The sequence below is a fragment of the Bombus vosnesenskii genome, unplaced genomic scaffold (genome assembly GCF_011952255.1).
Source record: "Bombus vosnesenskii isolate JDL3184/JDL3185 unplaced genomic scaffold, Bvos_JDL3184-5_v1.1 scf7180000013362, whole genome shotgun sequence".
Lineage (NCBI taxonomy): Eukaryota > Metazoa > Arthropoda > Insecta > Hymenoptera > Apidae > Bombus > Bombus vosnesenskii.
The window spans coordinates 1-15,511 of NW_022882995.1; the positions used below are offsets into that span (position 1 = coordinate 1).

The following is a 15,511-nucleotide window of genomic DNA, read 5'->3' on the forward strand; positions in this document are numbered from 1 at the left end:
AGATAAAACGTACCAAGCTTAGCTGGTTTACCATCAACCACCCTGGTATGCTCGCCGTTGCTGAAACCACAATATGGTGGACGCAAGGGCACGTACTTATACACAGTTTCTATTAAAATCCCTCTCTTCTCCTTGTTTGGATCGTTTGGACAACAAACGATCGGAGCATGACCCTCATATCTGCATAGTGATTGCCTCAAAAAATCGGTAGCTGTATGACCCTGTGTCTGCAGTATTTCTTGCAGAGGGTTACATGTTTTAATGTTGAGACAGTTGCCTGTTTGATTGTTCGGTGTTGTACATTCTGGATCAAACAATTTTAAAATAAAACATTTATACAGTTCGAATATGCGTAAGAACGCGACACCGATTACTCAACTTTCGAAATAAAAAGCCGATCAAGTCCACCGGATTGCCCAACAGACAACTTTTGACGTGAAAATATAAAGTTTTAATTGATTAGATATTGTGTTAGCCATACTTGAAAGACAAGGACTACCTTCAACCTCATTTTTTAAATAAACACTTTCTCTGTTCTGCGGTAAATATAATATAGGAATTCAGGATAATTTTTAGTGAATCATTTTATGGAATTAGAAAAATTCTCAGCGACAGTATGTAACACAGTTAGGTAAAAGTGATTCAAATGCAGTACTGACATTAAACTAAAAATCTATAAAGTTGTCATTGGAAATTCCGAGAATATCTTTGCATCTTTATCTTAGGCATTACGCCAATAGTTTTCATGGACGTGATGCAATGTTTATCACGTTCATTTTGTACATAAAACGAGTCGTTGGAATATTCGCGAAGTTAACGAATCTTTTTCTGGAAACTAAACCGAGGAAGTAGACGTGAATAATCAAGTTCAGTTTTGCCACTAACTTCGTCGCCATCTCGAAAATAAAAAATTATAAAAATCGTTTGTATTTTATGTGGTATTGCGTAGCTTCTTTCTTTTCATTGATAATTAACAAACGCGTAAAATTTCGAAATAGCTCGAAGGTTCCGTGACGAGGTCGTATTATAATCTGAAGTGCATGGAAAAAGACAACTTAAAGTGCAAACCTTCGCCAGACACCATGTGAACTAATGGATGCAGGAGAGTAATTAACACCAAACATGCAAACAACACTTTGCGATCCGTCATTTTTCTGAAATAAAGAAGTGACGAATTGAAAAGACGCAGGACTGATAACGATGAATGAATCTAATAAAAGAAACTTGGTTCACACTATGATTCAATGTTTTGAAACAAAGAGCGAAAAACTGTGGCGATTTAGAAGGACGCGGAACTGACAACAATAAAGGAAACCTAGTTCGTATTATAAATTGAATTTGCATTAGAAAAGAAGCACGATCATGTGAAATAGATGATAGGAATGACAGATATCATCGACATACGTTTCAGTGTAATTTCATTTTTGCAAATTGTTTAGTTTAACACTACAACGATTAAACTCGTCGCAACAACGAGCTTTGAAACTTTCATTTGTGCAATTCCCTAAAAAGCGTCATATTACCTTTTGCAAAAATTAACGTTGATCTTTGTTGAGTTAATAAGATGACTACAGACAACTTAGAAGGAAAATACAAATAGGAAAGTCATTAATTCAGATAACTAGTTAGAGAAAAATCTGGATATTTGTAATTATTAGAACACGTTTCTATATGCACATAGGAAGATTTATAACAGAATGCTCTTTGCTACATAACTTCAAATCTTATTGTTTCTATTCCTACTTACCTCACCATTCTTCGAAAAATAAGATACAGTTGCACCAACTTCCTTCTAAGTACTTATTTATACCATCATTTTGTCGCTTCTCTTACAATTATGTATTATATAGCGCATTCAGTCGTACATTACTTGTTGATAGTTCTAGTACTAAAATCTGTAAAATACCAATAACATGGTAACAGAAATAAACACTTTTGCACGTAACACATCACATAAAAGTTACTTCTACGATAAAAACTGTTTAGTTGTGTGACAAGTGCAACTTTAATTGATCTTAAAAATGATTGATCTGTAGTCACAGAATTATCAAAAACCAAATTCGATCAATCTTACGACCCTTTTACTTACACATTTGACGGCTAATTGAGAGATGCCTGTCACGATGAGAGATGTTTTTAAACTTTTTTATGCTCACTTTTACGAAAATCTTCTAATTCTTCGACAATGGTGCTTATATTGAAATATTTCTAATGTCATTCGAAGGTGTCAATTCTCCTCCTTTTTTTAAATCACACAAGAATTTTCACAATATTAACACAATAACACAGTTACATGTGTTCAAAAATACGTTGAACCATGCAATGAATGAAGTATATGTTACCTACAATGAAAAAGAGATTTCCTATACTGGTCCATTCTTTTCCTTATTCTTTGAATACCAGCATATTCTTCGAAATTATGAATAAATCCGGAAAATTGTTTAATCTGAAAAGAGACATAAATTATTAACATCGTTCATCCATAATTATCAATATCATTCAGAATTTTTGTTTTGTGTTGCAGTAAAAGAAGGCAGCAATTCAGTGCTTGATAAATTATTTCTTCCTTGCCTAACACAATTACTTGTTTCTTTCCTTAATCCGTTACTAATAATTCAAATAGACTTAATGGTTCATACGATGAAGCAACATACCAGAATTAGAGAAAATGTGTAATCTTGGGGGGGGGTACCCAAAAATATATAATCAGAGCTATTAACATAGTTTGTAAAATCTTTTATTCTGTCTAACTTGCTATTCCATGATCACATTGAGGTCCTTTTATTCCAATCACATGACCATGATAATCTGGCTCTTCAATGTATAATATTCCAAAATTTATTGGATGTATAGGATGTAGAAACCATGATATCAAGGTACCCATTCTTTCTTCCCAAGGTACAGTCTCATTAAAAATTAATTGTTTATATTCTAGTAATTACATATTTTCAATAGAGCATAGTCAAAGATATATACCTCAGCAAATATAGGGATGATTTCTTCATAATCAAAATGTCACCAGGCTGTGGCCTTGATGTGTCATTGCGCCACTTCTTCTTTGTCAAATCAGCCTTTTGATTAACACTTTAAAGAAACGTACAAAGTAGTTTTATAAAATATGTATGGAACATGGTAAACATGGCCTATGTTGAAGCCTTCAAGGCATACAAAGATAATGTTCGTCACGTACATGTGTACTTACATACAATAAAAAATGAACTGATTTAACAGTATACATTTTTTTATTCATCATGATAGATTGGGAATTTATGTCCCGTAAGTATCTGTAATGTGTAAGTATACCTTTGGCTGAATGGAAATTTCTATTACATATAGCTAAACATGCAGAAATAATGCATTTAATTGGGAAGTGATAAAAGAATAAGTAATGTTCCGGGGATGCACGTGATTGCATGAATAGACAGTAAGTTTTTAACGAATAAAAAATAGTTTTGGAACATGCGAGACTTATCTTGTATTTTATGAACTTTCTGTGTCCGAACCTCTAGAAGCTCTCTATTTTATGAAATGTTCCAGAGTAGTCCAAAATTTTGTATGTACATACAAAAAGTATACGATCTAAGTGAAATATTTAATTATTCTCTTGATACATGAGAAACAAAATTTACAGAACTTCTCAAAAAGTTGGTTTATTATTAGTTTAGATATAATTTGTAAAAATTTAATAAATGCTCGTTTATCATCTCTACGTATCTAAGTCGTGCAAGTATAGCGTACGTAAAAAGTTAGTGTCGTTTCAAAGTTACATTTCATGCATTTTAAGACTATAATTCTTGATGTAAAAGACGATATAAATCTGAGCTGCCTCTTATCTCCACAATAATACATTCCAACTTTATTTTTCGTGCACGAAAAATGATATTTATGGGACACTAATAATTTTGTAACACTGGGATAATGAAGTCATTAAGGTACGACGTGACTCTCGTGTAAATACCCGGATAATCAGGTACGCCGCATTCATGACCAGATGACACAACACTTATTTGATAGTAGGTGAATTGCTGTGGTATCATCAGTGGTCCTCCGCTGTCAGCCTGAAATGATGGTTAAATTTTTAATCATAGTTACTGAAATATTTCAATCGAATTGTATTGAAATTATACTTATATACAGTAATAATCTATTATTGATTTATGTATTGAAATATTCCAATTTAGAATGTATATATTATATGTATTCTGAAAAAAATTAAGATTAGAAGGAAATTAGATTAAGGACCATAATGATGTGTGAGAAATGGGCAAAACTATTAAATTGTGTTTATCTATTATTTTTTATATTCAAGACGTTGATTTGATGTTGATTCGAATTGATGTACCCTCAGACACCGTATAATTTATAGTAAATCTGTAATGTAATTACTCCACAAGCATCCTTTCCATCTCGAGGGTCTCCGCCGGCGCATATTTCTTTATTGGTGATAGTTACGTCAAAATCCTCATAAGCTTTCTCGTATACGGCGTTGGTAACCACTAGCAGTTGCAGTTCCATTAATGCCTTAGTATATGATTCACCTACAAAGAAAATGAGAAGGATATTTAAGAATGAAACTATTTCATTTTATCATAGAATTGATATCACTTACTAAAGTTTAATGCTCCCCATCCAGCAATGAAGGGGTTATAGCCCACGAAGTTTTTATTTCGAAGGGATTTTATTTCTATGGGGAGACAAATGGGATGTATGTACTCTGAAAAATAAGAAAATAAATGAAAGTGAAGGAAACGAATGACGAAAAGTATGAGAAAGAATTGAACATGCTTTATGATACAATATATGTGTACAGTAAGAAGTTTCAGCAATACCCAGTAGCATAAATATTAGAAACACAACAATATTTAAAGACTTACCCGAAAATGGAACATTGTCCTTCAGTTTAAGAATAGCAATATCATTATTGTTCGACTCGGCAGAATAATCGGTATGTATTAGTTTAGATTCGACTTCTATTTGAATAGGATGCGCTCCGTCGTCATCTCGTTTTAGATTTAAGTCCCCGATACGAACCACGTACAAATGATCGTTATCTGCACAATGTGCTGCGGTCAAAACATGCCTAGCCGATATTAGGGTACCTGCACACAGCCATTGTGTTACCCAATGCGGGTTTGAGTAATTACGGAATCCTACTGCAGCGATCCATGGCCAAGCACCTAAAATGCAATAGACATAGTTGTGAACATACATAATTTTTTCTCGCGTGATGAGTTAGAAATTATTGTTATCCATTGGACATTCGACGATGCAGACTCTCAGATAGAAATTTGATTAAGAGAGAAATTGAATTTTGACTTCAATGGAACAACACTTATTAGTTAATTCTATACAGTTTCCACTTGAAGTATACTGAACTCTAGAGTTCGAATATGTAATTTCTTCCCGAACACTTTTTGATCGCCATCCCTATTAATTTCAAGTAAAAACATATTCTTTCTAACATGAACTAAAAGGAGGAAATAATTCAAGTTAATAAACAAAGTTACTACCAATGAAACCGTTGTATTATTATATAATTTAATTGAAACGTACTTTGATGTGCTGATTAGTGCCTTTCAATTTCATCCTTCATAGTATATCGCTTATTATTAATCGGAAAGGAATAGATAAAACGTACCAAGTTTAGCTGGTCTACCACCAACCACCCTGGTATGCGTAACGTTGCTGAAACCACAGTGTGGTGGACGCAAGGGCACATCCGAGGTTGCTATAAAACATTTATAGTGAAAGAAGTTATTATATTTAGAGAATTGACAGTAGAGTGATGAATTAATTCGTCTTCGCTGGTTGTTTCACGATTATCCTGGTTATCACATTTGTACGTGAAGCGAGTCGTTGGAATATTCGCGAAGTTAATGAAGCATTTTTCAGAAACAAAACCGGTGAAGAAGTGAATACTTAGGTGGAATTTTCCCATTAACTTCGTGACCATCTCGAAAATAAAAAATCAAACGTGTTCCTTTCAATTTTATGTGGTCACGCGTGACCGCTTTTTTCACTCATAATTACCAAACGCGTAAAATTTCGAAACTGCAGACAACTTAAAGTGCAAACTTTTAGTGCGCCCCGCTTGAACTGATGGATGCAGGAGGACAATTAACCCTTTGAATGCTATGGACGCATATACGAGTCCAGCGAGAGTCTATCTGTGTGGACTAAGGACCCATATATGTGTTTATCAATATTTTCAACCTCCTTGACGTTGATATACAATAAATCATTGTATTACTTTTTATTTTTAATATATTAAAAAATGTCGAATAATCTTGAAGAATATACTGCAAGAGATAGTGAAATAAATGAAAATTACAATTCATTGGACTCCGAAGAAAATGTGGAAAACTATATAAATAATGGATTAGGTACACGTAGAAATAAAAATAGAAAACGGTGTAGAACATTGAGTACGTCTTCGGAGGAGGAAGATCCGCATTTAACTCAAAATATCGAAAACTGTAAACGGACGGAAATGTTCTTGTGGACGAAGAAGAATTTGACGCCCATATTACATATCTTTGACGATGGAAATTCCGGAGTAAAAGTGCATTTGACCGCACAGTCAACACCTTTTGATGCTTTCCAAATTTTCTTCTCGGAGGAATTGGTCTCTCAAATTACCGAACAGACGAACAACTACTTCAAGAATGTAAAAGATCATGAAGCATGTAAAACGAATTCGCGTTTGAACAATTGGCAGAATGACTCAGTCTGCGAAATGTACGGATTTTTCTGTACTATAATGCTAATGTCGCGGGTAAGGAAACTCTCTTTGAGGGAGTATTGGTCCACCGATGAAATGCTGAAAACCAGTATATTCCGGAAAATAATAGCACCAGACAGGTACATGTTATTATTACAAATGTTAAACTTCAATGATCATAACGTAATAAACGATGGCCCGATAATAAAAATACGACCAGTAGTCGACGAACTGAAGAAATCCTTTTCACAGTCATATGAAAATCTGTGTATCAACGAAAGCCTCGTACTATATAAAGGCAGATGTTATTTTAAGATGTTATTTTTATACTGGAAAAAAGACAGAGATAAATCAAAATACTTCAACCTTTGGGATTTCTGGAAACGTTGTTATGACACTCCTTCAACCGTACTTTGAGAAGGGTCATACGTTAATTACGGACAATTGGTATACAAGCCCACAAAATCAATGCATTCGGAACTGTTCGTAAAAATAGGAGCGAAATGCCCCGTATGGAAGAAAGCTTGAAGAAAGGTGAAATTTGTTACCGATCTACGAATAATTTATTGACGATGAAATGGCGTGACAAGAAGGATGTCTGGATGCTATCCACTGTACACGCAGCTAGGTTGATTAAAACGGAAAAACGAAACTATCGAACAGGGTTAAAGAAAACCAAACCATCGTGTATTACAGATTATAACTCTTACATGGGTGCTGTAGACAAAGTTGATATGGTTTTAAGTACACTTAATTCTACAAGGAAAACCATAAAATGGTATAAGAAACTTTTTTCCGTTTGCTAGATTTAGCAATATACAATGCATATATCCTATACAAAAATTCTACTGGTACGAAACAAAAATTTAATGAATTTCATTTGGCAATGGTAAAAGATACTTTACGGAAATATCCACAAGGAAGAAACGTTGTGGGTGGCGGTAAAAAAGATTCGAAAGATATACCGTTTCGTTTAACAGAGAGACATTTTCTATCAAAATGTTCAAATTAAACGGACAAGGCACAATTATCACGAAGAAAATGCGTTGTTTGCGCGAAACATAAAAAACGAAGTGATACGCGATATGAATGCAGAAAATGCGATGTCGGTTTATGTATCGATGATTGTTTTGAGACTTACCACACCCAAATGAACTTCTAATTTTAGTCGATTTGAATTGCTCAAAGTTTTTAGAAAATTGTTGAGAATTGTGGATCTTTGAAGCCGAAATAATGTTACAGGAACACTAAATTTACACTTGGAATTAATATTAGACTAGTTATATACTTATTTCATGGACGATTTCTTATATATTCATGGATACACACTTGCGCGCGTCTCGGCACTTTCTCCTATACCCGACCTATAACCGACTGAATAGTTTACATTCATCTGTTTTCGAGACGTCGCGCACACACATACCTCCACACACCGATACCCGCATACAAGTATCTCTACTACGCATTTAACCCAGCCCAGCACAGAAAATTATACATGTCTCAACAAAAATAATTAAACAATTTTAATTTTATCAATATACATAAAAGTTTTTATTTTGTGAAATGAATCTAGTGTAGATGTAATGCGCATGTGATTTAAAACTAAATATTTCTTTGTTTAAAATATACGTAAAGAACTTTCCATAATTTTTGTTATATTCATTGGACTCAAATATTTAGATTCATTAACACAATTTCAAGTTTAAATATGTTTTACATTTTAATGTTTTTAGTAGAATAATTAATGTTCGAAAATAACTTTCTAGTATTATTTCATTTGGTGTACAGGAATTACAATTATAACTTAGTTCCGCCATGCGTATTCAATTAACATAATTCACACTAGCAGAAAAAGAATTCCGTCTTCAATCATCGCAACCGCTAAGCGCGTGCCGTCCACGCGGATTGCTTTCGCCGGGAGTATCCAGCATTCAAAAGGTTAACGCTAAACATGCGAACAGTATATTGAAGCCAGTCATCGTACTGAAATAAAAAAGTGACGAATTGAAAAGACGCAGGACTGATAACGATGAATGAATCTAATAAAAGAAACTTGGTTCACACTATGATTCAATGTTTTGCAACAAAGAGCGAAAAACTGTGGCGATTTAGAAAGACGCGGAACTGATAACAATAAAGGAAACTTAGTTCGTATTATAAATTGAATTTGCATTAGAAAAGAAGCACGATCATGCGAAATAGATCGTAGGAATGACAAATATCATCGACATATGTTTCTGTGTAATTTCATGTTTGAAAATTGTTTAGTTTAACATTAGAACGATCAAACTCGTCGCAATGACAAGCTTCAAAATTTCCATTTGTGCAAATCACTAAAAAGCACCATAGTACTTTTTGTAAAATAAACGTTGATGTTTGTTGAGTTAGTAAATCGACTACAAGGAACTTAGAAGAAAGGTACAAATAGGAGAATCATCAATTTCAGGTAACTTTTAATAGAAAAATTTGGATATTTGTAAGTATTAAAACACATTTCTATACGTACATAGCACGATTGATAACAAAATACTCTATATAAAATCAATTCTTATTGTATATTTCATTCCTACTCACCTCACCTCTACTGAGAAACGTAGATAGACTTGTACCAACTTTCGTCGAAGTACCTATTTATACCATCACCTTGTCGTTTCACTTACAATTATCTATTATATAGCATGTTTTATCGCACATTACCGATAGTTGTGCTACTGAAGTTTACAAAACAGCAATAGCGTGGTAACAAAAATAAATACTTTCGCGCGTACGACATTACATAAAAGTTACCTTTGCGGAGAAAACTGTTTGCTCGTATTTGCGTGTGCAACTATAATTCATCGTAAAAGTCATTGATTTGTAGACACCGAATTATCAGAAATCAATCACATAAATCTTAAGAACTTAAGTAGAAGAATCTTCTACTTATACGCTTGCTGGCTAACTATGAGATGCCACTCAACGATGCTCATTTTTACGAATATTTCGCAATGCTCCAACAGTGATATTTCACGCTCGCGCTATCATACGTTAACAGTATGTGGTACCTCTCTGTATATAATATATACGCACTCGAGAGAGAGAGAGAGAGAGAGAGAGAGATTGACACATCGTTACTCTTTTTTCGGGAATCAATTTCTTCTTTACCATATTCTTGCCACGGATGCTCCGTATTTTCCTACGAATGGAATTCTCTTCGTTCCCACGTTCCCGGAATTGAGCAAATATTTTAGGACGCAACTAATCAGAATATTCTAAGTTATGATTTACCATTATCAGATTTTTTACGTCAGAAGAAATGCCTGTGTCGTTGTCTAACTTAATAGTTACCATTCCATAATCACTCAAACGAACAATGTTAAGATCGTATAAACCATGATATTCTATCTTACTGTAAAGATACCCAGTTATATTATCCAACTGGATAAGAATATCACGAAATTCAGGTCCTTTTATTCCAATCACATGACCATGATAATGTGACATCAATCACATCACAACCTACAACAGAGATAAGACATCGACCTTCAACGTTCGAACACTTTTCCACATCATACCCTACACCAAGCCCCTCAACATTCTCAAACCAAAACGCATATAAGCCGAGACTTCAGCCAGCTCGGGCAGTTCTTGTTCTAGTTTCTGTTCTTGTGCAGCCCCTTTCTCTCCGGTTCAGTATCATTCTGTTCTTATAAGTGCTAAATTAATAATAATAATAAAGTTCGATAAAAGAAAATTAATAGTTGGGTTACGATTCAGCCTTCTTTTCTCTTACAATCCAATTGTCAATTTTACGTTACAATAATCTTCAATGTAGCTCCTCAATATATAATATTCCAAAATTTATTGCGATGTATAGGATGTACGAACCATGATATTCTAACGCGAGCAATTGAACGTACAAATAGAGGTCCTCTAGCATCCAGCACGTAATTCCTGTTATTTGTCACCGAGATTCAACAGTTCGATTCATCACGATGCTGCGTACGTGAACAATATGGAAAAAGAAAGAAAACATCAGGCTAGAAACATTACAGCGTGCATTTCTTTCTTTAGTTTTTTCCTTTGAAACATATCGTGTTAACGATATGTAAACAGGAATTCACTAACGTCCGATATTCTGTTTCATACTCTTCTAATTTTGTTTATATTAGATACTCTATTATGATTAGAGCGTGGATGTTTATATAAATTCGTAGCTTTATTTAACACTATTACAGAAATACAATTATGGAAATTGAACTTAAATAGAAATTTCTTTCATTCAATACAATTAAGTATCATAACTCATTTATTACGTTAATCCTTAACAATATAACAGAAACTTTATTTTCAATATTTTCGATATCTTTGCACATTATTCTATGCAATCTGTGCATTTTTACACTTTTAAATTTACTATAAATGTACAATCTATTTATAACTCATCACAATGGTTTAGTTTAAATTACACGTTTGTAGAATACGTCTTACACTTGTCGCCAGAGGGCCATCGATATCAACATAGGGCTAGCGATGTTAATGCTTTCTCACTAGTGGTCACATTGACACTGTTTGTTTCAATAAATATAATTTCCAACACAACTTTTCTTATCCCAGTGTCTAAGGTATAGGTCTGCTAGGTGAGAGCCTTACTGAGGAGTCCGCCACTAGCAGCCTAGGACGAAACACTCAATCTTTATGTCTTCTCTCATTGTGTCTAAGGCATGAGCCTGCAGTAAGGGTAACCTTACTGATGAGTCCACTAGCAGGCTCTGGACGAAACACACTTTTTTTTTCTTTTTCTCCATCTTCTTTCATATATCCGAGACCATTGGCAGCTGTTGGCTGTAGATGTCGCTTGCTGGGGTGTAGTACTGCTGTATTTTCTTCTTATTTAGATTTCGTAGAAGAAAAATCGGACTTCGGAAAAGTATGAGGCGCCGGAATTTGAACCCGGGATCCGAACGTTCGTAGTCTAAGGCGCTAACCACTGTGCTGCCGTCGTTTTTTATTTTTTTTAAATAATGTTTATTACACTAAGATAAATTTTAATACATTTGGGTATTCACAATAAACTATGAATTTTGGTAATGATGTGTTAGGCAAAGGTACCGATACGCGACGGTACGACGTAGCCATACTATATTATGTGTCGGCGCTTTACTTTTTTTGTGTTTAATACAATCTTTGGGTTTAAGCCGCTAGGGAGCGGAGCTTTTATATGATTTTGTTTTTCGTTGATTTTTTCTATCCAGAAAACTTGGTCGCAAAACAGGACGCTTCGGTAGTCTACTTTTTGGGTGCTGTGTAACTTTGGGGAGGGTGGGATGAGAGGGGGGAGCGGGGGAGGGGGGTGTCAGATAGGTTTATTTACAAAATTTACAAATATTTACAGATTACACCTGTGTTTTACGGTGTCAGAATTGAGTTCTGTCGGTTTAATGGTTTTCTCTCTTATTTTATTATGGATTCGGTATCCACCAATATTTTTTTGTGTTTTTTTTGTGTTTGTCTTTAGTGTCTTTCAGAGGGAGGGCCATGTTGTATTTCCACCTAGTGTCTGCGGTCTGTTCATTTAAGTTTTCTTCGTAGAGTATAGTTTTGATCCCTATTGTTCTTTTTATCTGATAGATTATTGGGATATTATTTTGGTCCTGAAGGTAGTTTTTTTCGTCTAGGTATAGGAAAGCTTCTGGGGGGATGTAGCCTGTTGTCAGAGTGTTTTTGTAATATGCGTCGTTTGGAAATAGGCAACTCTTTTATCTTTGCCGCTTGCGCGAAGTGGTTTCTTATTAGCTTTAAGATGTGACAGTCTATGCGGTGAATGTTGGCTAAGTCGTAGATTATTTTGTTTTTTACATATTTTTTAAATCCGCTGTGTTCGGATCTGTAAGTACTCAAGCAAGCCCTGATGTATTTTCTTTCGAATATGCGAATTTTTTTCCATTTGGGAGGCTGATATGTTGTACCAAATTGGGCAGCCGTAGGTTATGATCGGTCTGATTAGTGATTGGTAGCATAGTATTTTTATTTTGCTGTCGAGATGTTTGGAGTAGAATAGTTTTTTTATTTTCCAGAATGCTTTATTGGCCTTAGAAGTTGAATTTCGGTGTGCGGCTTGAAGTTTAATTTGTAGTCTATATTTACTCCTAGGTATTTTACGCAGTTTTTGTGTGGTATAAGTGCCCCTTTGTTTGCCTTTTCTCTTATTTGGAATTTTTTGCAGTATTCTCTTTCTATTGGGCCGACTTTACTTGACTCGCGTCTAAACAGTATGGTTTCTTGAAGTTCTTGAAGTTCAGTTTTTATTGTTTTGGTTTTGCGGCCTGTTACGTAGATGATTAGGTCATCTGCGAAGGCTATGGAGCGTTTATGGGTGGATGTATTGACATTAAAGAGATTTAGTAAGTCACTGTTGTAAATACTGAAAAGTAACGGGGAATTTACTGTACCTTGTTGCAGACCGTCTTTTATGGAGAATTCTTTGCGTGATGTATGTGAACCTTCGGTTATTACGAATGTTCTGCTTGTGATCATGTCTCAGACTATTTTAATTAGGTATTTAGGAAAGTTTTTCTTGATCAATTTGTATATGAGACCTGGGATCCAGACTGTGTCGAAAGCTTTTTCGAGGTCTATTAAGCAGGCGGCTACTCGTTGTTTTGCGTTTAGAGCCCAGCAGATGTCCGACGTAAGTGTGTTTATTGCGTGAATTGTGGAGTGTTTGTGCCGGAAGCCAAATTGATTTTCTGGGATTATGTCATTTTTTGTGCAGAAGGAGTTTAGGGGGTTGTTTATGATTATTTCAAATACTTTGCTTATGTTGGGGAGGAGACTTATGAGTCGTGGGTTTGCGGGTGATGAGCCGTCTTTATCTTTTTTTATAGCTATCAATTTGGCTTTTTCCATTTTCTGGGGAAATATGTGTTGTTTAGTGCATTGTGTAGTACCATTTTATTTTCTTCGGTAGGCGGTTGAGTAAAATGTTTGGGATGCCGTCGAAGCCGGAGGATTTTTTGTTGTTTAGTTTGGAGAAGATTGTGTTTAGTTGATTGTAATTTGTGAAGTAGTTTATTTCTGGATCTGGTTGCTTGGAGTTGTTTGCGGTGTTTTCGTTTGAGAATGTGCAGACTGTTTTGTTTAGCGTTATGTCTTGTTCCATTTCATTTTTGAGTTTGTTTGAGCGATTATAATTCTGTTTAGTAGTTCTCGGCCCATGTGTTCGTTTTGTGTGTGTGTACTGCGTTGCCATCGTCCGATGCTACCTAGTGTCGAGTGGTGGTATTTGCGGTGTTGAGTGCCGCCACAGAAGGAAAACTCGGCGTGGGTGTGCTTTTTGAACGAAGAACGCGGATTCGTTGTTCACACTTTTCGTTAAGAAAGTGAGGGTGACGGTCCGCGATGCCCATTGGTTATAGTCAACGTTAATGAATGAAGATAGGAGGAGGAAGCTCCTACCAACGTGGCTCGTGGGAGACATTGTTTATTGGAAAAATAACAACCGCTTTCTCCGTAATTTGTAAGAGCGCACAATAAAACTAAGGTTTGTTCTAAGGACCATCCGTAAACCGAAAACACTTGCAAGATTAGCGATTCCTTCAAGCTATTAAGATTACTTCAAAAGATTCAGTTTATAGTACATAGTATATAGTAGATCAGTATATAGTATAAAGATTCAGACGGCGCACGGACCATCTTACGCGCCGTAACTTAAAGAGTTATAAGAATATACGTAAAATAAAGTTAAACATCGCAAAAGTAACTTAATTAGGAATGACTACAATGTATGATGTATAATATAATGAATTCAAATTATCTAAAAAATATTATAATTTTATAAAGATTTTACTATAAAATGTTTTAAAAAGAAGCTGATACTATTATATAGCATTTTCAAGCATTTACGAACACTGATGAAATTATTAGGTCTTAGTTAAAGACAAATTAAGCCAAGGACGGAACATAGAAGTATTTAACACTGAAGCTTTCGAACTAAATTAAAATTCTAAGACTTTTTAATTTTTATGCAGAAATTCATTCTTTTCCTGAGTTAAAATTCTAACTGAAATACTAAATAAATGTTAAAAATGTTGATATCAATGAAAATATCACAATTCAACCAAATAAGATTTCAATATAAAATGTATAAAATTGAAATTAAATTGTAATGTCGAGCGTGTAATTTCCATTATATTTTAACAAATTGTCAATTTTTGAAAACATGACTGTAAATTCGACCAATTGCGGGGAGACGTAATCGCGAGGAGAGACATCAACGGGAGTCGTAAATTCCCGTTACGATTATAACAATCGACACCACAAATTGATCGATCCCCTGATTTCCGTTGAGATAATAGGGGTGATTGAGTTTGTATAACACTGTGATTCACAGAATTATAAATTATATATTTCCAACACTTAGATTACACTGTCGAAGAGAAATAAATAGATAACAACTTGTCGCACGAAGATGCGATAGATATGTACGCTAGAGCAGGGCTCTTATAATGGAAGTTAATGTATTAATGGACTTAGCACTATAATATATTTAGGAGAGGAGATGTATGTTCGACAACACCGAAAACCGACAAAAGGTTTGCGTGAAGTATGCGACTCTCGCGCTATGTGTAGACTGCCACGTTAGGCGTTAGTTTTTAGACTGACTGTCGCTCTTTTTCTAATACGGAAGAAAAGTTCGGTGTGGGTGTGCCCCTGTGCCTAAAGAATGCGGATTCGTTGTTCCCACTTTCGTTAGGAAAAGTGAGGGTAACGAACCGCGGTGTCGATTGGTCATGACCTGCACTACTGCTC

General features: G+C 34.9%; 2 protein-coding genes across 3 annotated transcripts; both read right to left on the reverse strand.

The window, feature by feature from the left end:
• Positions 1-13: 13 nt before the first annotated feature.
• Positions 14-2,072, reverse strand: LOC117237232 (venom serine protease Bi-VSP-like; the record flags this gene model as incomplete). Its single annotated transcript, XM_033500997.1, has 3 exons — positions 1,748-2,072; positions 1,069-1,154; positions 14-304 (listed from the first exon to the last, which is right to left on the reverse strand). Coding segments are annotated over exons 1-3 (385 nt in total), but the record flags the coding sequence as incomplete, so codon positions are not given.
• Positions 2,073-3,683: 1,611 nt separating this feature from the next.
• Positions 3,684-8,121, reverse strand: LOC117237230 (venom protease-like). Of its 2 annotated transcripts, none has more exons than XM_033500995.1 (6): positions 8,051-8,121; positions 5,639-5,728; positions 4,875-5,177; positions 4,610-4,714; positions 4,387-4,538; positions 3,684-4,058 (listed from the first exon to the last, which is right to left on the reverse strand). In XM_033500995.1, exons 1-6 carry the CDS (start codon positions 8,112-8,114, stop codon positions 3,894-3,896), a joined length of 879 nt encoding a protein of 292 aa, XP_033356886.1. In that variant the 5' UTR covers positions 8,115-8,121; the 3' UTR covers positions 3,684-3,893. The 2 variants fall into 2 exon arrangements, with proteins under 2 accessions (XP_033356886.1, XP_033356887.1); XM_033500996.1 differs by having other exon boundaries at positions 5,639-5,739; positions 8,014-8,106.
• Between the last annotated feature and the right edge of the window lie 7,390 nt (positions 8,122-15,511).

Bases quoted from the DNA above. Each gene is read 5' to 3' on its own strand.
- LOC117237230 (XM_033500995.1), bottom strand. From the start codon at position 8,114: ATGAATGTAAACTATTCAGTCGGTTATAGGTCGGGTATAGGAGAAAGT. The intron at 4,539-4,609 runs GTAAGTGATATC...TTTTCTTTGTAG, and splicing joins ATGGGGAGCATTAAACTTTA to GTGAATCATATACTAAGGCA. The intron at 4,059-4,386 runs GTAATTACATTA...CCATCATTTCAG, and splicing joins ATGGAAAGGATGCTTGTGGA to GCTGACAGCGGAGGACCACT.